The sequence below is a fragment of the Periplaneta americana genome, chromosome 1 (genome assembly GCF_040183065.1).
Source record: "Periplaneta americana isolate PAMFEO1 chromosome 1, P.americana_PAMFEO1_priV1, whole genome shotgun sequence".
Lineage (NCBI taxonomy): Eukaryota > Metazoa > Arthropoda > Insecta > Blattodea > Blattidae > Periplaneta > Periplaneta americana.
In genome coordinates, this window is record NC_091117.1 from 61,344,746 (window position 1) to 61,371,139 (window position 26,394).

Sequence of the window (26,394 nt, forward strand, 5' to 3'; positions counted from 1 at the left end):
TTATGTTCATGTCTGGTAGTGTTGTATTGAAAAGGGTGTGTGTTCTGAATTTTAATTGAGTGTTGAGAATATGTGTTGCCAAGGAATTGCACCAGAAAATGAAACTGGAAGGTGAGTGTAAATTTTCCGTTGGGTGGATAAACAGATTCAAAGAGAGACATGAAGTCCGAAAACTAGACGTGTTTGGTGAAAAAGAAGTGCCAACTAAGTGTCCGCAGATCAGTTCCAGAAAATTGTGTCTGAGAGTAATGGTAGTGCGGAACAAATATATGACGCAGACGAAACTGGTTTATTATGGAGGAGTCTTCATACAACAGCACTGATGTGTATAACGGAAACCTCCCCTAAGGGCTTCAAACAAAGAAAATATCGTTCAGTGAATATTCAAACTGAAAATTAGTGTAGTATTTTTGTGTTAAATGATGTGTTTTAATAAAGAAAATCCACACAGTTTTATGTTATTTAGTTATGATCAAATGACTGAGAAATAAGCATCATATGGCTGCAGTTTCAATGGGTAACACAGACAAAATGGTCTGTGTAGAAACTTCGGGGCTTATACAACGTTGTCTTGGTGTTGGTGGCTGACATTTCGACGGCTGTGTTGTGGTCATCCTCAGAGCAGTTGGATAAGGAAATAGTATGTGAGCTTATATATATATATATATATATATATATATATATATATATATATATGAAGAGTTCGCGGGAAAAACGATGAATGTCACAGTTTTGTTAAGGTTGATTCATCTAATTCAATGGATCACTACGAAATTTAATGTTATTCTTATGAAAAATGGTAAAAAGGAGAATTATCACCACGAATACAGTAATCCTTTCCTTTATTTTCTATAGAAACAGCACTACATCTTGCAGTTATAGATTCAATTAGATCATTATCTAATCTTTAACAGAAATGTGACATTCATAGTTTTTCCCACGAACTCTTCATATATGAGTCTCAATGGGGGAGGACTTTCAATGATAGGTCGTAGGTTCTCGTTCTGGCATCTGATTGGTTCTTCGTTGTCCAATCCGGTTGAGGTCTGTATGCTCTGAGGATGACCACAACACAGCGGTCGAAACGTCAGCTACCAACACCAAGACAACACGGTATAAGCCCCGAAGTTTCTACACAGACCATGTACACCAGCCGCAGAAGCCTACGCAAACAATTTATTCAAATACTTATTCAATTATCAGGCAAAATCTCGTATCCAGAACTTGCCTGGTCCCATTGGTGCCGTTTTAAGAGGGATTCTACTGTATTATGAAATCGAAGCTACCATTTTGGGACATGGTGTATACATAATAAACAAAAGAGAAGGAAGACTACAACTCTGTCCTACTCTTGAAGTCAAAATTAGATATTTCACCTCTTATACCAGTAGGCCTACATGTTATAAAAACTATTGTAAAATGAATAGGAGACAAACTATAACTAACAATGGCAAATTAACATGGAATTAATAATGGTTCAGTAATTTGGTGTGTAAGTACAAGAGATCAGGACAACCTAAGGTTTGATAGAATATGAGGTAGGAAAAGAGCAATATTATATTGATATCGGTACAGTATCCATTAAAACTTCGAATCTGTTATGTACGTGAACGAAATGTCAGTGTGTGAAGTGTGTCTTACCCATGGTCATGAATACAGTTGGCCTGCTGCGTAACCTCTTTCCTCCTTTGACAGCAACCACTGTGACTTGATACTGCGTGCTAGGCTCTAGATTTCTGAGAGTGATGAAGTTGGAATTTCCAGCAGCCACATCTGTTGTTCTGTAACTAACCGGTTGCTCTGTCAACTTGACACCCTCTGCACTGTAACTTTTAACCAGCTCTGTTTTCAGGAAATTTATTCAACTCATTTGTCATAAATCTCAACACATGATTTTCTCATAATTATTACCTTATTTATAACCTGCTACACTAATTACATTCAAATAAGCTCACATAAGCTTCATTTTACTGTCTTTCGTAGATGATGTGAGACGAGTTAATTTCATACAAGGGAAATAAGTTTTGAAGGTAACTTGGGCACACACAATGTTTGAATTGAAGGGGGGAAAGTAGGGGAATTTTCTCCCTTTTGAATTTATTTTTCCCCCAACTCCTGCATTCCTGCGTTCATTCTTAACTGAATAGGGCCTAGCTGGTATATATTTTAAAATTATTAGTACAACACCAGCACGAATACCGCTAGCGATAGTTTTCTTGAAATTGCATTTCCAAAAACTTACTTTTATTTTCTGTGTGATGGTCAAAACATTTTCTCTTCTAGAGTGAATTTGCTATAGTGAGCTTATTCTGAACGTCATTTGTAAAATATATCACCTGGATTTTAACAATAAAAAATGTTATCCTATAATATAATTAGCATATTAAAATATTTGAAGAGTCCACTGCAAGAATGATGGATGTCACTTTTTTGTCGAAAATGAACCAAGACTGTCAATGCATAGCTGAAGACATATAGAATGTACATAGAGAGTTACATGGCATTAATACTGATAGTCATTGTCCAGTAATGATCGGAAAATAGCTTTGAGAGCTAAGCATTTCAAACTTTCAATCGCTTCGCCTGCAAAATGTATTCCAAATGACATCCATCATTCTTGCATTGGACTCTTCATTTTAGAGTGTCTTTTTCTTCTTGGAACTATGCCAGAAATACTGTAAATAATTTTTTGCTGACATAAACGTTTGTTGCTATTGTTGTTTTCATAATACGATTTTGTAATTGATTTGTGAACTATCTAGTAAGTCTACATATTAAGCCATAGGCTCACAAGATAGGATAGAAAGAGTTATCATAACAGAAATTCAAAATGCCATGACAGATGCCACAGTAGGATACAATTAAACTGAAATGAACATTAATAACAACAGCAATAATAATAATAATAATAATAATAATAATAATAATAATAATAATAATAATAATAATAATAATAATATTTATACCTATAAAAAGTAATAATACATAACTTTATAACAATAAATTTTAAAACCGAATATGTTAAAGTTAAAATATTTATATAAATAAACTAAAAAATGTAGGTCAGTAGCTCTAGACACTGACGTTCACAGACACCTTCCCCTATGATAAATGGTTCGTGTAAGAGTGGTTTCTTTAGTTATTACTTCTATGAATAGATGGCGAAGATAACGGTCACTGTCGCCAATAGTACATAAATATACCTGCATTATAGAATTCAATATTTCAAACCTCTCTGCTGATTGTAAAACAACACTGGGGTTTACCTGGAAAGTGCTGATATGATCAATTATGAGAATAATTTATACTTAATCTACATCATCATTTTCCCCGACAATTTTTAACCGCTCCAATAATGTTGCCATCTATTGATTATAGCGGAACTGTTTCAAAGACTGTCAATTTTTTTATATGCTTGGTTTTGACTAATCCCGTGGTTAGAAAGTTCGCTTACACGATCATAAAATCGTAGGTCAGATAACTTTGAACGTCAGTTTACCATTTTAGAATTTCATTTTACAAATATTCATATGGAGGATTAAATTGAAGTAATGGCAATTTTTCAAGGGCCATCTATCTATGATGAAGATGATTGAACTTACATATCCTTCCCCCTTCTTTTATTTGTACTCTGGGATAGGGTGACCAGACTTCTATTTCCATGGACAATCCCTCATTTTCAATTACTGTCGCCAGAAGATAAATATCCATAAATAATTGATTAAATGGCGATCTTACTCGTGTTATACGATTAAGATCGCTATTTAATCAATTATTTATATTCAAGTGTTAAAAGTAGTGTACGAAAGATTCAACATGGATAAATATCCATTTTTTGTCCCCGAAAAACAGTGTTATTCCCTGAAGATTGTGCTCCACTAACATTTTACTTTTAGATCATATGCATGTTGGGGAAGCAATTAAGCTATTTATAAGCTATATATTTCTATACGGTGTCTCCTCTTGGACCAAAAGAAATCTGGTGATCACCCTATTTTTTGGGGAGGAGAAGTTTAATCCATACACCCCATTTCCGTCTGTACGCCACTGCATTAAATATATGGAACACACACTGAACAACTTTAAGAAAACTTACGTAACACTACAACAAGAACACATTATGTTACGTTCGAAAAACTTACACCAAAAATAAAATATACAAAATAAGAAATACAATAAAGATAATGCAACTTTAAACTTACGAAATGAAGAGTAAAAAATAAAACAAAGCTAACACAATTTTTAACACATACCTATAGTACAAGAACTTCAAATCTCAATAAAATATTGAGTCACACTACATAATTATTACAGTACATTGTAGATAGAACAGAATAATGGAAGATAATCTTTTTGTTTAGACTCCATACCTGGCATTTATAGGTTTGTAATTGACGTCATATTTTTCCACATTATCTGTAGTGGTTGCCCACGAAACCTTAACTGAACTCGGGCTCAGGAACGCAATGGTGATGTTCTCTGGTGCACCTGTTCCTGGCATTGACCCTGAAACAGTTTAGGTACCAAGCGTAATTATTATTAACACATCTGTGCATATAACAGCATAGTTACATGCTATATAATATTTATGAAAATACAAAAATTATTGCATTTATCGATACACCATTTCCCTCCTATAGTTTTGTCACTGTTATTTCCGGCGTGACTCCTCCTCTTTGCTAACGCCATAGGAAGTGAAGGCTCTATAAAATCCAGATGGGTATAGTATCGTTCGCCATTTTTGTTCTTTCGTTGCCGAGCTACCAAACAAGGAATCTATTTGCCGCACCGTTAAACATTATCATGTCGTAGTTCCTATGATAATAAATCAAACGCACTGTAATTGAACAAATAATTGAGAGGCATATAATGTCCTCATGTGCTTTCTAGAACGCCAACGAAAGAACAAAAATGGCGGGCGATTATATTGAGTATTTATCGAGCCTTAGGAAGTGCATAAAGCAACGAGTTAGAATCTCTTTCTAACTCGTTGGCATAAAGTCATCACAAGTGAATGGCAAGACGCATACGTTTTAAATGTAGCCGACCTGCAGCGTGATTGGCTGCCGGAAATAAGAGCGACGGGACCATAATATGTGTTATTTTTCAAACATATAAAATTTCGTTAAATAGTTTTGATTCATTTTAACTTCTTTTAAAACAATGTTAGGTTGAAAGATCCGAGCAAAAACCCCTAAACGTCCAATTCAAAACAGTACATTGAAAGACGTTACATAATGTGATGTTTAAAAATTTGATTCCTTCTAGGATCAAAACCTTGGAGGCTATTTGAGTAGTGCCATTAAAAAAAATTGGTAAACGCTGAATATTACAGTATATGGGACTTTATATAATTGGGTGATATGTGGATTTGAAAAACTTGGCCATATCCCATAGTAATCGGGTCTTGAAAATGACCTGTTACAGCAAAAGCGTTCAACTCCAATGTATGTGTCAAAGCAAAATTAGCCAACTTTAAGATGTCTCTGTGTTATGGCGAAACTGGCCATCTCCCTTGTTTCCTTTGTGGATGTTATGATGCGACACTTTCAGCCATCTCCATTTGTAATTTCGTAGTTTTATCCTCTCTTTTATGGCATTCTACATACTTAAATACTTAACATTACAAGATTATACAATGTTTTAAGATTAGTATATGATATAACAACATTAAGCTAAATGTGATTGTAACAGGGTTGCCAGATTGTGATGAGTACTATTCAACGATTTGCGAGTTGCATGTAGTCTGAAGTCGTCTTAAAAATTAATAATAACTCTGAATAAACTGCAATGAAAGTATGCGGCATATACTATTACTTATTATCTGATATCTTTTTCTGCCCCGAACTTTTCTCCCGTTCACCATTCCTTCCAGTGCATCCTTTAGTTGATGGTTCCTTCTCAGCTAGTGAACCAACCAATTCCTTTTTCTCTTCCTGATCAGCTTTATCATCATTCTTTCTTCACCCACTCCTTTTAGGACAGCTTCATTTCTTATTCAGTCTGTCTATTTTACACGCTCCATTCTTCTCCATATCCACATTTCAAATGCTTCTCTTCACTTCGACGTAATGTTCATGTTTCTGTCACATACAATGTCAAACTCCACACAAAGCACTTCACTAGTCTCTTCCTTCGTTCTTTTTCTAGAGGTCCGCAGAAGATGCTTTTTTTTTTATTAAAAAGCTTCCTTTGCCATTGCTATCCTCCTCATGACTGCCTGGTAATAGTTCATGTTACTGCTTACAGTACACCTCAAATATTTGAAACTTTCCACTTGATCTACTGCCTTATTTTAAAATTCGCATGCTTACCTACTTCATTTTCCTTCAGATAATCATGGTATTCGTTTTGTTTACATTTATCTTTATTCCATACTACTCACAGATGTCATTTAACTCCAGTAACATATCCCTTAATATCATCTCTTCTTCCGCAAAGAACGCCATATCATTAGCAAATGTTATGAAATTTATTTTTCTTACTCCTACTATCACCCCTACCATATTCTGAAAACAGTTCTTCATTAAATTTTTCAAGTAGATGTTGAAAAGGGTAGGTGATAAAGAATAGACCTATTAAATATAGACAAAACTATTAATCTATAATGGTGTATTTTTTTAATAGTGATGTAAACCTGCTCCAAATGATTTAGGGGGAAAACATTTAGTATTGAAGTATTTATTTCATATTTTCATATTTTACCAAAATACATTTTATATTCTGATAAAATTTCATACAAAATACTGTATCTGCGTTAAGTGGAAGACATGCTTAAGATAGGAGATGAGTAGCACTACTATTCAAATTATTATAATTATTGTAATGGAGAATGACGATGGAATGATGAAGGGAAAAGGGAGAATCCCGAGAAAAGCTCTTAGAAAACTTGGCTTTGTCTATTGTAAATACAACTATGATCAGGATTTGAACCTGGGACCGCAGTCATAGTAAGCCAGTTCCCTTGCCAAAAGAGCTACCAAGGCGGTGTGTTCTAGCCTTAGTAATGATTGTCTTTTAACTAGTAATTTACTTGAACTGTTGGCCTATTGAAAGAGACATCACAATTGAGTTAGGTTACTTTGGAAACTGGTTATTCATAAAACGTTTAATTGGTTTTTAAGAGGTAGCCTATAAGTCAGATTTATGTCTTGCTTGTCGTGGGTTCTGTTGAGGTATTAGAAATAATTGGTTTCATGACATTTCATTTTGGACTTTGCTAGAAATGGAGTGGAACAATATGGATTAAATGGAAAGCTACAGAACGAGGATTCCAGACAATGCAATGAGAGAAATGCGAAAGATTACAAATCCACTTTTGTAACTGTTGGAAACTGGCCCAGAATAAAATTAGAATCTAATCCTTTACTAGCTTAGTCACTTCTGATAACGGTTACAGAAGAGTACAGCGTTAATTACGAGCAATTCCATTTACCAATGGAGGACAACACGAAAAAACAAATAACTACATGGCTATAAATTCAGCACGCGTAGTTTTAATGAAAAAAAAAAAAATAATGGACCTTGTTTTAAAACAGAAGAAAACAAAACCAGTCTCGACGGTATTGCTGATTTACATATTGTTTACCATTACTTTGTCATACAGAATGAAATATCCCAAACAATTTAGGGTTTTGTTTCGTACACAATTTTAAATAAAACTTTATATTTATAAAGGATGACTAAATGAGTACTTAAAATAAAAGCTAAGCTAATTAGCATATTATTCATAGGAAACAATGACATTATTTTTCCTGGTACGAGTATATATGAATATTTTTAGCCATAAACTGGGATGGGATGAGAAATTATGTGCGGACTTGTTCAATTTTGTTTTAAACTATAATGCAAAGTTTTTCCATACATTTTGGTTACTGACGTGCTACCTACATGCTCATAAATAAAACTCTTAAAAACAGTAAATATGGTAAATGTTTATTTGTTTACGGTGATGAATGCTCTAGCACAGTGATGTCAAAGAAAGCGCATTTTTCTGACCTTGACGTCGTGCGCGGGCATCAAGCGCTTGATATGGAAGAAGGAAAAAGGAGCCTGTTGGATTAAGAAAACAGTGGTGCACAAACTTCAAACGGAACGTGAAATTTTATGTCGTTATTTTTATATGGCTTCTTTCTGTTTGGTATTATCTATATTGTCTGTAAAACAAAAGTACTAACACCAATTTCTTAATGTTGCAGTTGTGTTTTAAACGTTAATAACATAATAAAGAGTTAAGAAGGAATATTCACATTAATTTCATAGTAGTACAATTATATATACTAAGTGAATGAAACACAACATTCATAAAGAAAGTGATATCCCAAAGAAAGAGATTGAGTATGACATAATAAGTTGGAATTGATATTGATGGTATCTTTAGCCTTATAAAAGTAATCAATGAACAAATCAAAACTATATTACAGTACAAAGCAAAGTTACCTAGGTACTATATATATTTTAAGTGTAACTAATATTCCATAACAAAACTCTTACCGAATTATGCTTTTAAGGTGATATTGGTGAGCAACTTCCTATCATCAGAATATTAAATTATTTTCTCGAAATCTGCTGAAGGTATAGAGCTTACATTTTTAAAACACATGGGCATATATCTTTTGCTTATGATGTAACATTAGTTGCTTTGTTAATTCATTTCCTTACAAACATTTTCCATGCGAATATTTTCAAAATTTGTAATACACTAATATGTATTTACAATATATTAGATTTACGAAAACAGTGTTTCAGTACCTGGAAGGCTGCTAAGTAAATAGGCCTATATCTGAAAATTTCACTTTTCTATAAAAAAAATTGAGAAAATATTCCTTTTGAATAAAAAAAAAACAAACTTGTGAAAAATGTCCATTAAAATTAAAACTTACAGTCTTATAATGCACTTATACTTCTGAGACAAATCTAAAAATTAACACGGGTACAGTTTTAATAAGTTCTCTTCCCTTTATCTATTGAATCAGTGCTGACCATCCCTGTATATATATCGACCAAGCGGTATATACTACCTCTTTCGTCTGTCTCTTTCCTTTCCGCTGTAAAGCGCTCAGGCTCTCCTGAGCTCTAAAGCGTGCGCTTGCGCCTATGGGCATCAACTGACATGACTGCTCTAGCAGTATAGAAAAAGAGATGTTCGCAAAATGGGGTTATTACTAAGAGATATACAGGGTGTTGCAAAACTCCATACTCAAACTTCTAAGGATGGTAGGGGAGCCCAAAACAAAGATTTTTCGTTAAATAACCATAGATCGGAAACCAATAGTTACGTCAGTCGTCATCTTCGAACGCATCGCTGAGTAGAAACAAGCATCTCTGCGCATCATAAACACATCACAATTAGCAGATTGCACACAGCTTTGGCAGATGTTTGTTGTTATTCGTTGAGTACGGACGATGGAAGCGTACAGTTTTGTAGAACTCGCTACTATGCACCTGGTTTATGGTGCAGCCAATGGTAATGCCAGAGCTGCAGAGCGTCTCTATGGTGAGCGATATCCTGGGCGGAGTGTACCAAACCATCACACATTTGTTTCTATTGATCGCCGCTTGCGCGAAACAGATAGCTAGATTACAGGTAAGTCTAATCTAAGTGTGTGCTTGTAGTCCTGTGTTAACTGTAGTGTCATTAGTACTGTTTGTTTCTCTGTCTGTGTACTGTTCTGTATGTTTAGGTCTGGAGAGGTGACACGGGCCATCCCCGCACAATGCGCACACCCAAGTTCGAGGAAAATGTTTTGGACCGGGTACACAACCATCCATCAACATCGTCACATCAACTTAATGTTGACCACATGGCTGTCTGGCGAGTGTGGCATAACCAGCAGCATTATTCATTTCAGCCACAGAAGGTGCAAGCGCTCCAACCGGCCGATTATGCTAATCGAATTGCATTTTGCCAATGGTACCTTCAAAATGTTATATTTTATTTAACGACGCTCGCAACTGCAGAGGTTATATCAGCATCGCTGGATGTGCCGGAATTTTGTCCCGCAGGAGTTCTTTTACATGCCAGTAAATCTACTGACACGAGCCTGTCGCATTTAAGCACACTTAAATGCCATCGACTTGGCCCGGGATCGAACCCGCAACCTTGGTCATAGAAGGCCAGCGCTATACCATATCATTATATAGCTATTATATATATCGGATACCTTCAACGTTACGCCATTGAACCTCAATTTGGACAGTTCATTTTGTTTACAGACGAAGCAACGTTTACCCGAGACGGAATATTCAAATCCTATAACCAACATGTCTGAGCAGATGTAAACCAAAACTCAAGTATCCCAACAACGGTTTTCTGTCAACATTTGGGCAGGTGTTGTTGATGAGCATTTCATTGGGCCGGTCATGCTGCTATTGCGTCTCAACGCTGCTCAATACATTTTATTTCATTTTTATTTATCCATAAAAGAGTTAAAACCATAGGACTTGTCAAAGAAAGATAGAGAGAGAAAGCAATAATTAAAACAGAAAACAATAATTAAAATAGATAAAAATACAATAAATTAGGACCAATGTAAACCCATACGTATTTCATCTAAATTGCACAGACAGAGGTTTGTTAAAATTCTTTGATGTAACTTTTAAAATATCTTAAATCATTCGTATTTTTAATTTAATGAGGCAAACCATTATATATTTTTAAGCCATAGACCATATACATTTTGTTGAAACTTGTCAGTATCTACAGTTCCTGCGGTACACATTCCCTCAATTGCTCCAAGATGTTCCCCTTGACATCCGGCGTCGCATGTGGTACCAGCGTGATGGCGCAACACCTCATTTCTCTCTTCAAGTTCGAGAGCATTTACGTGGCATATTCGGTGAACATTGGATTGGCCGGGGTGGGCCCATTGCATGGCCTGCTCGTTCTCCTGACCTTACCCCACTCGAATTTTGTGTGGGGACATTTAAAGAGTTTAGTGTATGAAATGCCAATTGTGCCAAGGGAGGACCTCGTTGCTCGGATTCTTGTAGCTGCCGATCACTTACAACATCAACATGAAGTTTTTCAACGTATGAGAGACGCATTATTACGTCGTTGTACATCATGTATTGAAGCAGGAGGTCACACGTTTTAACAATACCTGTAAACAAAATGTCACCAAATCTATTTTAAATGGTTATTACACTCTCAATGTCTGTCAGCAATGTCTGCGTTCGAAGGTGACGACTGACGTTACTATTGCTTTCCGACCTATGGTTATATAACAAAAAATCTTTGTTTTGGGCTCCTATACCATCCCTGGAAGTTTGAATATGGAGTTTTGCAACACCTTGTATATTGTTGGAAGTCAGAAAGGAGAGAAGAATGGTGAGTCAACGAAAGAAGAGAGTGAGAAAAGGAGACGTGAAAAAGTGCGGGGAGTAGAAGGGGAAGTTTGGAAAGTGTTAATCGAGTTAGGCGTGTGGAACGAGGAGGCAGTAGGGAAGGAAAAACAGTAGGCTATATAATCTGAGGAAATGGTGGAAATGATGGGATGAAATAATAGCAGAGTTAGTTATAATATAATGTAAAAATATATCCGAACGAATGCAGAATTTTTTTTAGAAAAAAAAATGTTATGTTTTATTTAACGACGCTCGCAACTGCCGAGGTGATATCAGCGTCGCCGGATGTGCCGGAATTTTGTCCCGCAGGAGTTCTTTTACATGCCAGTAAATCTACTGACATGAGCCTGTCGCCAGCGCTATACCAACTCGCCAACCAGGTCGACTCTTTTTTTTAGATCAAGTTATAAAAAGTGAAACCAATGTTCTAGGGTTCGAGTGCTAATGTGATTGTGTTAAAATTGTTTCCCGGTGAATTTAATAATAGGATATGTTTTCATTGAAATAGTCAACAAGGGTTAGGTCTTCTATAGTTAATAAGTTTAAAAGAATTAATGTTATGTACAGGAGAAATTATTTAGTTAGTTATGAGTAGGACTAGGATTCACATGCAAATGCATATATTTACAGGCTCTTTGAAAGTCATGCAAAACAGTTTTATATATGTTTCGAACATCTGTGATTACGAATATCCGAGTTAATATTGCATATTTTTGCATATTTTGGGTGTTTCTGCATATAATAGTCTATTTTTCATATACTGTAGCATATTTTCAGGATTTTGTTGCACAAATCGTCATAATATGCAAACTTCGAATTTTTTTTTCAGTATAACATTTTCTCTAAACAAACAAATAAATCCTCTAGATTCAAAACCCCTAAAGGCCATTTTGTTCAGAAGTGAATTATGCTCACATACTGCTTGCTAAGAATGAATTCTAATCATTTATATAGTTTGAATTCAAAAAGCCACTAAATTTAAAGCAAAATGTTTGTTAAAAGTCACTGTTAGGTTGAAAATTCCCTCTATTTGCCACCAGTTACTGTTAAAATACTTTATTTTGTGAAAGTGGATATAGGGGATTTTGAATCTGTAGGATTCAAATGTCTATTGTAGTCTCATATGAAGTGTATTCACTCTGCGAACAACAATCAACTATGATGCCATTTTTCTCAATACTCGCGAAATGTAACATAGACGCTTGTTCTCGGTTAAGACACAAATATACTCACTTGAGAGAGAAAGCTTAACAGTATCAGTCCAAGGACAATTCTGTGTGGTTTGTGTGAATTCGCGATGCCACCTACAAAATCATCGTTCCATAGCACCCTGAAGCAATGGGTAACAAATAACGACCATGTTCTGCGATTTTGATAATTCAGAATGCAAAGGGTATAATGTCAATCGAAAACGAGAAAGAAACTTGCACAAATGTGAAATTAATAAAACTGAATATATTAAAATGTATCTTCTTGGAAACGGTCTTTTTTCTCTAACAATTCATTTCAAATGTACAGTACTAGAAACAAAATAAGGGCCGACTCTTAGTCGAGAATCGCCTTGTATGTAGGCAAGAAGGTTTACACATGTGTTCCTATATTGCCTAAGTACATGCACTGCACATGCGTATAGTGTTGTAACTGGAACTTCGACAATTGTTACCGATACTTGATATGTTAAATAAATTGATTTTGCATATTTTTTGCATATTTATGCTTTGATTTTGTATATATCAGACTTTTTTTGAGCATATAAATCCTGGCCCTAGTTATGAGAAAGGTCGGAGTGAATTTGAATGAGAAATTAGTATGAACAGCTATTAGTGTAGCTGAGAATAAGAGAAGTGAAATATTTTAATAAAGTGTGATAAATTAGAAGGAGGGATAAGTGAAAGAACATGAAAGAATATGAAAGACATAGTTAAGAGCAGGTGTTAAGGTCACGATTCGTCTGTGTTCAAGTTTTCAGATAACATAAAAATTAAAAAAAAAAAAAAAAAAATCAAAATTTTTTTAAAGGAAAATTAAAAAATAAGAGAAGTTAATTTATTAATTTGTAGTTAACATCGCAATGCTTGAAAACTATTTGAGCTACATCAAATCCAATTGCAGATTCTGAAAGCTCGTGATGTCCTCAGTACATATTTGGTATGGAACACGTCTAATTGTTTTCCTATAGGCCTGGTTTTCATTAATTTTTTTCTTACCTTATTGTCAAATTTCTCGTCTGTTTTCCTTATTTACTTTCTTCGTGTCTTCATCTTTTCCTTCCTTAGTGTATTTTTCCTCGCATTTATTCCTGATTATTATTATTATTATTATTATTATTATTATTATTATTATTATTATTATTACACTTTCGTCCTGTATTCACCTTTTCTTCCTTTTTGTATTTTTGTTCGTACTTCTTTCTTATGATTTTACTTTCTTCCTGTCTTCATCTTTTCCTTCCTTAGCGTATTTTTCTTCGCATTTTCTACACTTTCTTCCTGTCTTCACCGTTTCTTCCTTTTTGCCTTTTTGTTCGTAAATTTAAATGTCATATTATAAGTTCATAAATTATAATATCAAATAGTTTCTTTAAATTTCAGTCTATCACTTATCAAGGTATGGCAGCAGAAATAAATTCTTTTACATCAATTACAATATACTAAAATATACTCGTACATCACGAATATTTTCGACTTTTCAAGTAAGTCATCTTCAGGTGATGTAATTTGCTAACAAACAAATACAAGATATCTTTTCACCTATGTTCAATTGTATTTGTTTGTTAGCAAATTACATCACCTGAAGATGACTTGCTTGAAAAGTCGAAAATATTCGTGACGCATATTTTAATATATTGTAATTGATGTAAACAGAATTCATTTATGCTGCCATACCTTGATAAGTGATAGACTGGAAATTAAACAAACTATTTGATATTACAATTTTTGTTCGTACTTCTTCCTTATGATTTTACTTTCTTCTTGTCTTCATCTTTTCCTGCCTTAGTGTATTTTTCCTCGCATTTTTCTTCTTCTTCTTCTTCTTATTATTGTTATTATTATTATTATTATTATTATTATTATTATTATTATTATTATTATCCTGTCTTCACCTTTTCTTCCTTTTTGCCTTTTTGTTCGTATTTCTTCCTTATGATTTTACTTTCTTGCTATCCTCATCTTTCTTTCCTTATAGTAATTTTTTTTGTATTTCTTATTCACTTCCTTTTTGTCTTCTTATTTTCTTTTCTTATTACATTTTCCTCGTATTTCTTCCTTATTTACTTTCTTCCTGTTTTCAGATTTTCTTATTGCCATTATCTCGTCTTTCTTCCCTATTTACTCTGTTTTCATCTTTTCTTTCTTTCTTCCATTCTTTCGTTCCTTCTTCTTTTCTACTTTCTTGTTTTTGTGTTGAGAGTACCTTAATAGACACAAGAGGAGGTTCTTGGAGCTGATACATAAACAAGATGTCGTGAGCAGCGGCATCTGGAGCAAGGCTACACGCGATGCATTGTAAGAAGTGTGCGCCTATCAGTCACGGGGCCGCCTATCTCTGGGCTCAATGGTTCTCCTCGTATATAGACATCATGCACTACACTTCTTGCAAGAACTCTCCTACACATGCGTAGTCAAATATATTGTACTCGCCAAACTTAGACGACTCCAGCTCAGAGGAAAAGAGTCAAAGAAGTCACGTCAACATGCTCTCGATGTTTATGTTATGCAGTTGGCTGCGTCCGATAACTGAATTGCTTTATAACAGCGTTGTCAAACATAGACGGCCTCAGCCCGAGTAGAGAGGTCAGCCTTGCCGCAAGAGATAACTACTAACTTCTCTGTTAAAAAAAAAAAACCATCGTACTTGCCTCAGCCCAGCGGCTGCGCTAATTCAGAGTCATAATGTGACAACGCTGCATAACTAACAGGCATGCACCGTATGAGTTTGTTATGTTTTGGGTAAACACGAGTAAGCAGAGTGGTGTTAGTGAGGTCGTCTAAGCTTGGCGAGAACTGTACATGATAATTTACTTTGTTTAAATACTATTCTTTTCATTCTTGTTCATTATAGCATTTCCTTCGAATCGTATTTTCCATTTTATGTCCCTATAACTTATTCCACAAATTGTCGAAGCCTTATTTCTAAATCTAAAAATTAGAGGACACCCAAAAATGAAAAAAAAATAGCAATTTTCCGAGTCAAAGCATTTTACAGTATCGAAACTTCACAATTATATTACACAGAGTTAGTACAAAATAAATATACACTTTCAATGTTTTATAAATTTACAAAATTATTAAAGTTATCAGGAATCAGTTTACACTGTTTTATAACGTAATTCTTCAAGTTTACTTCGGGAACTCACAAATGTTCAATATGTGCTCCTTGTGTCACACGGCACATATCAAGGAGATGGTCTAGTTCATCCCAAACTATGTAAGATACCTGCATCGACACTAGCCACAACAAACGTGATGCGTTGTTTTAACTCATCTAAATAACTAGGGGAAGTAAACATTGTTTCACAAATCCCCAAAGAAAAAAGTCGCACGGTATGAGATCGGGGCTCCTTGATGGCCACCAATTATTCAGCGCTGTGGAAGTGTTTCGTCCAGATAATTTATAACACTCTGGGGCCAGCCATCCTGTTGGAATAAGAGTTCCCCCTTCCCTATGCAGTTCTGGCAGTTCAACCCAATAGTGTAAAATGCATGTCGGTATCACAGATAGCCATCTTAGCTATTATGCTTGCATCTGCACAACAATCAACGCAGTAATACCAACAGTGTGTCTTATCGAAACTTCTACAGTTCCTCAACCTAACAGCAGAAAATGCATGTCGATATCACACATACTTTCTGTTTTATACAACATTGAAATTGATTATTTTGTACGAACCCGGTAGGCCTATTTATTGGACCCATTATTATTATTATTATTATTATTATTATTATTATTATTATTATTATTATTATTATTATTTCAGTTGTTGAAGAAGGCTGCAAAATACACATATATTTATATATCATATAAGTCGTCATTGACGGAAGCAGGAGGAGCTGGGGGACTCCTCGCACGTAGGCCGCTTGGGTGGGCCCCTTGTACTACCCGAAATGGAATGATGTGCATGTCTGAACGTACCCTGCTCTACATATTCCCCTGCAGGTCACCTCCGAAATCTCCTACAGACAATTCCTTTACCTTTCCGCGTAGGCATCACCGTTGTATCTCAAGCCCAGGTTCACGAGAACTATGAGCCCCCAGGGGAGATCCCACGATACATAGCACTACCACCAGCAACTAATGACCACACAACACGGGGTCGAAGTTCGGAATATGGAAAGAATAGGAGATGATGAAAGAGAGGAAGTGTAATTATGATTACGAAATGAGTCTGATCAAAATTGTGCTCTCCTTCTAGAAAAATAATTTATTTAGAGCATTATTTTCGTTCATACGAAATTTATTGTGGTGGCGGAGCTAGTATGAAAGCAGTACACGTACTTTGTCAAGAGGAATTTCTTAAAGATCCACAACCGAAACGTACAATGTTACCCTTGGTGAGTAAATACTGTATATTCAGGCGAACTGGCTCAGTTTTGTGTCAATGCAAAGGAAGAAGTTAGAGGAAAAAAATAGTAACAGACAATGCACATATGGATATTGGGTATGGTGTCTGAAAAAAAATGCATTCTCCTAACAAAAGCCAGAGAAGGATAGTCAAAGAAGTAGATTTGAAGCTATCATCATTTTAGCAAGTGATACATGAATTGGGTGCTTTTCGTACACCGTCTGCAAGCAAGTGATTTAAATAAAAAGCGTCTATATTGTGTCCAAACTCTTGTGAGTATGTATAAAAATGAATATTTTCTTTCCAATATCTGATTTTCGGTTAAATGTATTGCTATATTGGATAAATCAACAAGAAAACAAGATTTCTTCTATTCGAGAGTCCAACTGAGTGAATTACACGTTCTCATTACAGCGAAAAGGTCATAATGAAGTATTATTATTATTATTATTATTATTATTATTATTATTATTATTATTATAAAAGGAATTGTTCAGCAGTAAGATGCAGTCATGATGATGATGACGATAACGATGATGATCATGATGATGATGATGATGATGATGATTATTATTATTATTATTATTATTATTATTATTATTATTACTACTACTACTACTACTACTACTGGTAAATTGTGGGATATCGTTTTTTTCACAAATGTTGGAGACTAAAAGATCAAAGTTTACTCTAAGAAAACTTCAGATCCAGATGTTTTATTGAATTGGTTCGATAGTATTAGTGAGAATGAAGGATTTTCTGAAAATGATGAATCTGAGGAGGAAAAGGCCACGTTACAGTAAGCCATCATGAGATAGATTCAGAGTCGAAATTGTCCGATGCAGAGGAAGAAGATGCTAATGTTGCGCATTCAAGTAGGCTATCTACTGTATTTTGTAGGGAAAGATGGAGAAAACGAGATGGAACGAAAAAAGCCTGAAACAAACGTTCACATTCCTGCACATAATACAATAACGCATTCACTAGGTCAAAATGGAAGAGATCGTGAGATGTGCTCTGAAATGCTATGTTAGATCTGATTTTTAGTAACAATATTGACAAAATAACCGTAAATTCAACTGATATTTACATTGACTATTACACTTTTACTACGTCACACTACTTTTGACCAATAAAACGGTACGAAAGGACGTCTTTCAACTAATCATGGCTGCTTATCGCACAATTTTATCGCGTCCCTAGCATTTGTTTAATTTTATCGCGTCCCTAGCATTTGTTTATTTTTATCACTACCCTAGCATTTGTTTCTTTGTTTGCCAACATTTCAAACTGCACTGGTCTGGACGTCAAAAAACAGAAAATTACAAACCACTCCAGTCGATGCACAGTACTTTCAAATATGACTCGCATTGGCATTCAAGAACAAGAATTAATAAAAATCACTGGTCATATATGAAGAGCACCATTCGGAAATCCTGAATAAGTTGAGGGATACACAATGTACATCAACGAGTTCACTTCTTTTACGCACACGTCCAATATAACATTAACTGAACCACCAACTACTAAAACATTCAAATTTGAAAATTGTACTTTCAATAATTGTTTCTTTTAAAATTATTCATGTTTATCTTTTATTTCATCATCGTTAATTAAAACGTTTCTTGTTTATTTCATCACCCCTAATTAAAACTTTTCTAACACTTGTTTATATTATTTAGGTTATGTTTGTTATAGCTTCTGCTATATGATATTATGGATAGTCACGTATCAGAAATTGTTTGTTTAATACTAAGATTTATTGAAAATCATCTGTCAAGTGACGTTGATTACTGGGATCCGGATGATTGAAGTGGAATGCAAATGTTTTAATAAAAATGAAACTGAATAAACAAAGACTTCTTGACTAGTAACCGTCCACAGAGTTCTATCACAGTCTAGTATATAGTAGACTGTGGTTCAATGAAGATTCCATAGTTGTCACAACTGATAACAAGAAAACATAATCATAAAACACTACTGCCATCTAGCGTAATATTGAGATGGTACAATAATACATTTGAAGACAGTTGTATTTTCGTAAGCCAATTAATATTTTATTATATTGGAGTACTTTGTTACTTCTAATCTTTATATACTTTCTTCTAATCGTGTAATAGTCAATTAAATCCCATTAGTGAGATTACTGTTGAAAAATTCGTAAGAATTTCAATAGAGCCAGGGATGCTAGCTAGACCTACTGATGAAACCGAAGTAGGGCTATATTTTTTTGTTTTTTATATATAATTGGTAGCATGACATGCTCTAGGAAAAAATGCTCACCAGTTGTACGTCAATCACAAAGAAAATTGACTTCTTTTACATCACACTAAGTGAAAAGAGTTTCAGGTTTCTGATACGCTGTATGTGTGTTGGTGGCGTAAAGGATAGAATTTCCAAAACAGAAACAGACAACTTTGCGTGTAAGGGAGGTGTTTGAAATGGCAGTGAACAATTTTCAGAAATACAGACATCTGGGAGAAATTAAAAATAGATGATAGATAATAAAATGATATAAAATTTCATCACAGAAAATGAAATAATGAACATAAACTTCATCCCAAAATTAGCAAACTGTTTGAAATGGCGGTGAACAATTTTCAGAAATAGCCTACAGACATCTGAAAGAAATTAAAAATAGATAATAGATAATAAAATATCAAATTTCATCATAGAAAATGAAGGAATGAATAGGCTATAAACTGCATCCCAAAATTAGCAAACTGTTTGAAATGACGGTGAACAATTTTCAGAAATAACCTACAGACATCTGGAAGAAATTAAAAATAGATAATAGATAATAAAATATCAAATTTCATAATAGAAAATGAAGGAATGAATAGGCTATAAACTGCATCCCAAAATTAGCAAACTGTTTGAAATGGCGGTGAACAATTTTCAGAAATAACCTACAGACAACTGGAAGAAATTAAAAATAGGTAATAGATAATAAAATATCAAATTTCATAATAGAAAATGAAGGAATGAATAGGCTATAAACTGCATCCCAAAATTAGCAAACTGTTTGAAATGGCGGTGAACAATTTTCAGAAATAACCTACAGACATCTGGAAGAAATTAAAAATAGATAATAGATAATAAAATATCAAATTTCATAATAGAAAATGAAGAAATGAATAGGCTATAAACTGCATCCCAAAATTAGCAAACTGTTTGAAATGGCGGTGAACAATTTTCAGAAATAACCTACAGACATCTGGAAGAAATTAAAAATAGATAATAGATAATAAAATATCAAATTTCATAATAGAAAATGAAGAAATGAATAGGCTATAAACTGCATCCCAAAATTAGCAAACTGTTTGAAATGGCGGTGAACAATTTTCAGAAATAACCTACAGACATCTGGAAGAAATTAAAAATAGATAATAGATAATAAAATATCAAATTTCATAATAGAAAATGAAGGAATGAATAGGCTATAAACTGCATCCCAAAATTAGCAAACTGTTTGAAATGGCGGTGAACAATTTTCAGAAATAACCTACAGACAACTGGAAGAAATTAAAAGTAGGTAATAGATAATAAAATATCAAATTTCATAATAGAAAATGAAGGAATGAATAGTCTATAAACTGCATCCCAAAATTAGCAAACTGTTTGAAATGGCGGTGAACAATTTTCAGAAATAACCTACAGACATCTGGAAGAAATTAAAAATAGATAATAGATAATAAAATATCAAATTTCATAATAGAAAATGAAGGAATGAATAGGCTATAAACTGCATCCCAAAATTAGCGAACTGTTTGAAATGGCGGTGAAAAATTTTCAGAAATAACCTACAGACAATTGAAAGAAATTAAAAATAGATAATAAAATATCAAATTTCATCATAGAAAATTAAGGAATGAACTTAAACTGCATCCCAAAATTAACTCTACAATACAAACCTACAGGCAAAAGAGATTTGGGGCGACCACGACAAAGGTGGCAAGATCAAGAATACCTCCAACAGCTACAAAGGAACGGATCTTATAAGACCTAAACCCAACCAAGGTATTGAAGAAGAAGAAGAAGAAGAAGAAGAAGAAGATGCTGATTATGACGATATCTACAGAGTTTTAGTACTTCAGTGTTAATTTCAGTCTGAGTTTATTTACATACTAAGATTAAACATTATTATCTAACATTATAATAAATATTGTAATAATAACACTAATTTTATGTACCAGTTGCAATGTAGAACATGCAAATAAACTAAAAATAAAGCTTAGTCTTCAGATGAGCTTCAAGAGAACTTAATAATTCGAGTTAAAGCAGTGGGATACAGCTGTACCCCACGCGCCTAACCATGGCACAAAAAAGAACGCGCCTAACGAAGGGTTAATAATTAATTTCAAATAGTGGTAATAATACATTTCATTAGTATTAACAAATTCCAAGCTGACTGCCCACTGTAGGCATTTATTTATTAAAGCAGAAATTATGACAGTAACTAGTCTTCATATATGGAGCTAATAATAATAATAATAATAATAATAATAATAATAATAATAATAATAATAATAATAATTATAATAATAATAATAATAATAATAATGTTTTATTTTCGCTGGCAGAGTTAAGGCCATAAGGCCTTGTCTTCCACTCAACCAGCCTTAATCAATACAAGTAATATACTATGTAGTATATGCAAAAAGCAATTTAAATTTAACGAAACCTAATAATGAAATCCATGACTACAGCACTAGGAATAATGAAAAATTGTACATACCTTAATGTAGACTTTCCATAACAGCTAACAACCATCATATTATAGCTTTTAAATTATATTATAATCATCTTCCAGTTTGTGTAACTAGTTTGAATAGGCAGAATTTTAAGAAAATTATTTTAAAAAATTATGGTTTATTTAAACGACGCTCGCAGCTGCCGAGATTATATGAATCCTCTAGATTCAAAACCCCCTAAAGACCACTTTGTTCATAATTTAGTTATACCCACATATTACTTGCTAAGAATGAATTCTAATTATTTATATAGTTTTAATTCGAAAAGTAACTAAATTTAAAGAAAAGGGTTCGTTAAAAGTCACTGTTAGGTTGAAAATTCTCTCTATTTGGAACCAATTACTGTCAAAATTCTTCAATTTGTGAAAGTGGATATAGGAGATTTTGAATCTGTAGGATTCATATCAGCGTCGTCAGTGTGTCAGAATTTTGTCCCGCAGGAGTTCTTTTACATGCCAGTAAATCTACTGACATGAGCCTGTCGCATTTAAGCACACTTAAATACCATCGACCTGGGCCGGGATCGAATCCGCAACCTCGAGCACAGAAGTCCAGCGCTATACCGACTACGCTACCCAGAGTTAAGAAAATTATATATAAGTGGTTGATAGATGAAGTGTTTTATAATATTCATGAGTATTTTAAGACTCCTTTTACATGTTTGTTAGTGTTAATTTAAATATAAGGGACTACGTCATTGCAATTTATTTGCTAACAGACATTAAATAAATATCAATATCAATATTCACTTTAAGATTCGGACACGTTCTTAAGCTTTAGCAAAAACTCCACTGCCATGCAACAAACAATTTTAATGTTGGAGATATACTGTAGGCCTACAGTACTTCTATAGAAGAATGATAAAAGAAACTGAAAGAAAAGTACGTTCTTACTTTATTTCGATTCGTGCCAGTGATGTTCCGAATGCTTTAAAATATGACGTCATAAAACCTGACTCACGGACAATAACGCAACATGGACCAGCTTACCAAGATTGATTGAATTTGAACCTCTTTCTCAGAAGTTACGGCCATGGAAAAGACACACTGAAGACTGGCTTCAAAGTTGCGAACACACACAATGTCATACTGAACAGAAGCGTGATCGTGACTGAAAGCAGACATAAAAACTATTCATAAACTTACCAACCAATCCCGCTCCATGAAGGAAGAGCAGTGTTGCCAATATGACCATTCTATTGGTGCAGGCAACAGAACTAGACTACTATGTGCCCCATTGAAGCGGCGACCTTCTCGGAGCTCAGAGGAAGATAAATGAATGTGTGACGCTGTCGGCAGATCTCTGGCGAGCTGCTGTCTCATCCGGGACGACGCCTCGTCACGCCTGCAACACAATGCACGCAACTGCTAATTGAACCTTGACACATGTTCTTTGTGAGGAAAGCATACCGCAAATGCTATGATACTATATGACTGACGTTTCTTTTTATAATGCTCATTTCCAGAGACCAATCAGAGATTGTGGTGATGGCAATGGGACATATTATGAAATGAGAAAGGCTGGAAAATATACACATTCGGATAAAATTTGCTCCATACGCTAATAATTTTGTCCATCACAAATCTCGTAGAACACGATCGTTATTGAGACATGGTATCCTTTGAAAAGAAGACGTCGACTATGTGACAGCCAAGCATAGCTCTGGTAACTGAACAACTGACTCGCCACGTCATTTTTTTTTAAATATACAGAACCTCTAATAATAATAATAATAATAATAATAATAATAATAATAATAATAATAATAATAATAATAACAACAATAACAATTTTAACAAATTAACGTTAATAATAATTCAATTAATAATAATTAATAGATAACAATAAAATAACATTAGTATTAAAAAGATTGGAAAATGCTGAGTTTGCATTGAACAACCAGCTCTTAGCCAGAACTCTATGAATGAATGAATGAATAATAATAATAATAGTAATAATAATAATAATAATAAGAATAATAATAACTATGAAATAACATTAATAATAGTATTTATAATAACAATACAATAAATAATATTGATAATAATACTAATAAAATAATATTAATAATAATCATATTTATAATAAAGATGCAATTAATAATAATAATAATAATAATAATAATAATAATAATAATAATAATAATAACAAAAATAATAAAATAATACATTCAATAAAAATAATAATAATAATGAAATTAATAATAATAAAACAATAGTATAATTAGTAATAATATTAATAAATAATGAGTCGAAGATTTGCATAACTTTACAGTTGGATTTACCACATGGCCTATGTGTTAGATATAATAATTTGTCCAATGACTAGATTATAATGATGAACAATAACGATGATGATGGGGATAATAATGTATGTTTCGCTGATTTCATAAACAATATCCAAAATATCATGAGCAGGCCCTTTGATCATGCGGTTTAAATACATAGACGGTACCTCACTAATGAACAGGTAGTGATGATTTTAATAATGGTTGTGATTCTGGTGATTCATAAGGTTTCCAAAATGTTAGACACCGTTCCTTTCATCACACGGTTTAAGTACTTAATATTATTTGGATACATATAAATGATGATGATGATGATGATGATGATGATGATGATAATACTAATAATAAGACAGATAATTTACATACCGTTAGAGACCGTTTCTTATACAACACACAACAAATAATAAACATTACATTAGAACCTCTATTATCCGTGGTAATGAAGGGGGTAGGATGAACGGTTAATCGAAAAAATCGGATAATCCGTACCATAAAAGATTTTCGTAAATTTAGTGAATAATATTTTTACACTTTCGTAGTTCCCTTCTTGGTGTTGCGTTTAGATAGCGACTCAGAAGTTCACTAATTTAAGTCTGGTTATCAACGACGGGTTTTTAAGGGGCAAGAAAACTCCTTGCAATGGCTGTCCGTGGAAAGATATGAGTAATGAAGGTCTCGTGTTGTAGATTTACGTAGGCCTACTTTATACACTCCAATCTCGTATTCTGATGCAAGATGAGCCACAGTTTCTCTCTCCCCAAACCATTAAATTATTTACACTTTTTTTATTCTTAGCACAATGAGATTTCTTTCGACACCCGTACAAAACATTAAATTAAGTGGAATATTAATATAGAAGTTATACAGTACGACAATTCGAACAGTTGACCATACTGTGTAAAGGAAAAGGCTTGTAATAACACTCTCTAAAACAAAAATAACGTGCTAATACAACGTGCTGCACTTAATATATTTCTGCAGGAAAAAAAAAAGAAAGAAAGACAGACGGTTAATCCACCAATCGGTTAATAGGGTGACGGATAATCGAGGTTCTACTGTATATTGTTAAGGAATAAATGATAATGGTGTCCAGAAAAAGAATTCTGTGCTTCAGATCACATAGTAGCTTATATTGACACTAATATCCCCGACGTTTAACTACTGGGACTGGGGCATAAGTCATGACAACTATTTTTTTTGACAACGCGGAGTCGGTTCGAAATTTTGAAATATGCAAATGACGGATAGGATAGGCCTATGTGTACTAGTAGTATAGACTAGAGATCAAACAGCCAAGAACGACACAGCATCATGCTACTTGTGTATTACGGTAGTTGGAATAGCATTATTCCATACGTACCCACCATAAAAACCCAACTCGTCACATCCATTCCCCACGGCGGTCGACTCACAACTACATTACTAGTAACATCGCTGTCCGTGCGATAGCCATATCACACTGCCATCTAGTGATGCGACCACATACTCATACCACAGATGCAAGACACGGCGGTAGACTCACAACTGAATTCACATCGCTCTCTGTGCGATAACCACACATCACACTGCCATCTAATGACGCGACCACATACTATGGATGCCATACGGCAACCTCATACTATCGCTTAATTTAAGGCTTGTCTACTGTTATGTTATTTTATCTCTATTGCTTTGCATTTGTTTTCTTCTGACGTACGTAGTAGTTAGAAGGCCATGGCGGCCATTCCGCTGTGAATAATTTAACACTGACAATCACAGACTGTTTGGAATCAATTTTCAGAATTCTGCTTTGAAAGGAATTGTGAAACTCAAGAAACATCAAGCAATGAATAAATTGCTTCTGTACTATAAATAAATAAGAGTACCAAGTGCAATACAGTTACAACCAATGGAATTGAGGGTCAGTTGGATATAAACGAATCAGAGCCATCACAGCAATATTGTGGATTTTATATTGCCATTTTTTTTTGTCGCTGATGATTCGCAGTTGTCACCTCCTTGGTAGGCCATATAAATATTTAAAGGCAATGGTAATTGTAGAGTGTTCATTCGAAGTAATAAGGGACACAATGATTTAATTATCAATAAACTCAGAGATTATAATCAACATCAATTTCCTCAGCATCAAGTATTTGCATAGACTATTATACTTCTACTACGTCATACTACTTTTTACCAATAAAACGGTAAGGAACGACGTGTTTCAATCATGATTGATTATCCTACAATTTTTATCACCTCCCTAGCATTTGTTTTTATCACCTCCCTACCATTTGTTCGTTTTTATCGCCTCCATAGCATTTGTTTGCCAACAATGTACTTTTTTAAAAAATGATTCATGTTTATTTCATCACCCTTAATTAAAACTTTTCTATCATTTATTTTATTTATATTATTTAGGTTATGTTATAGCTTCTGCTGTATGAGATTATGGATAGTCACGT

The 26,394-nt window shown here is 34.0% G+C and overlaps 1 protein-coding gene across 8 annotated transcripts in view; it reads right to left on the reverse strand.

Moving 5' to 3' along the window:
• Positions 1–26,394, reverse strand: part of LOC138696326 (fibronectin type III domain-containing protein 5) — a 1,093,145-nt gene that overhangs the window by 39,771 nt on the left and 1,026,980 nt on the right. For 6 of the 8 annotated variants that reach the window (XR_011331357.1, XM_069821140.1, XM_069821159.1 and 3 more), the window contains 3 exons: positions 22,809–23,007; positions 4,371–4,506; positions 1,642–1,787 (listed from right to left, as the gene is read on the reverse strand). Coding sequence is in view for 7 of the 8 variants with exons in the window: in XM_069821140.1 (XP_069677241.1) it covers positions 1,642–1,787; positions 4,371–4,506; positions 22,809–22,857 (331 nt within the window). In the remaining variant the exon portion in view is untranslated. Of the gene's footprint in view, positions 1–1,641; positions 1,788–4,370; positions 4,507–22,652; positions 22,771–22,808; positions 23,008–26,394 lie in introns of those variants that run through there. The other 2 variants (XM_069821143.1, XM_069821150.1) reach the window with 2 other exon arrangements.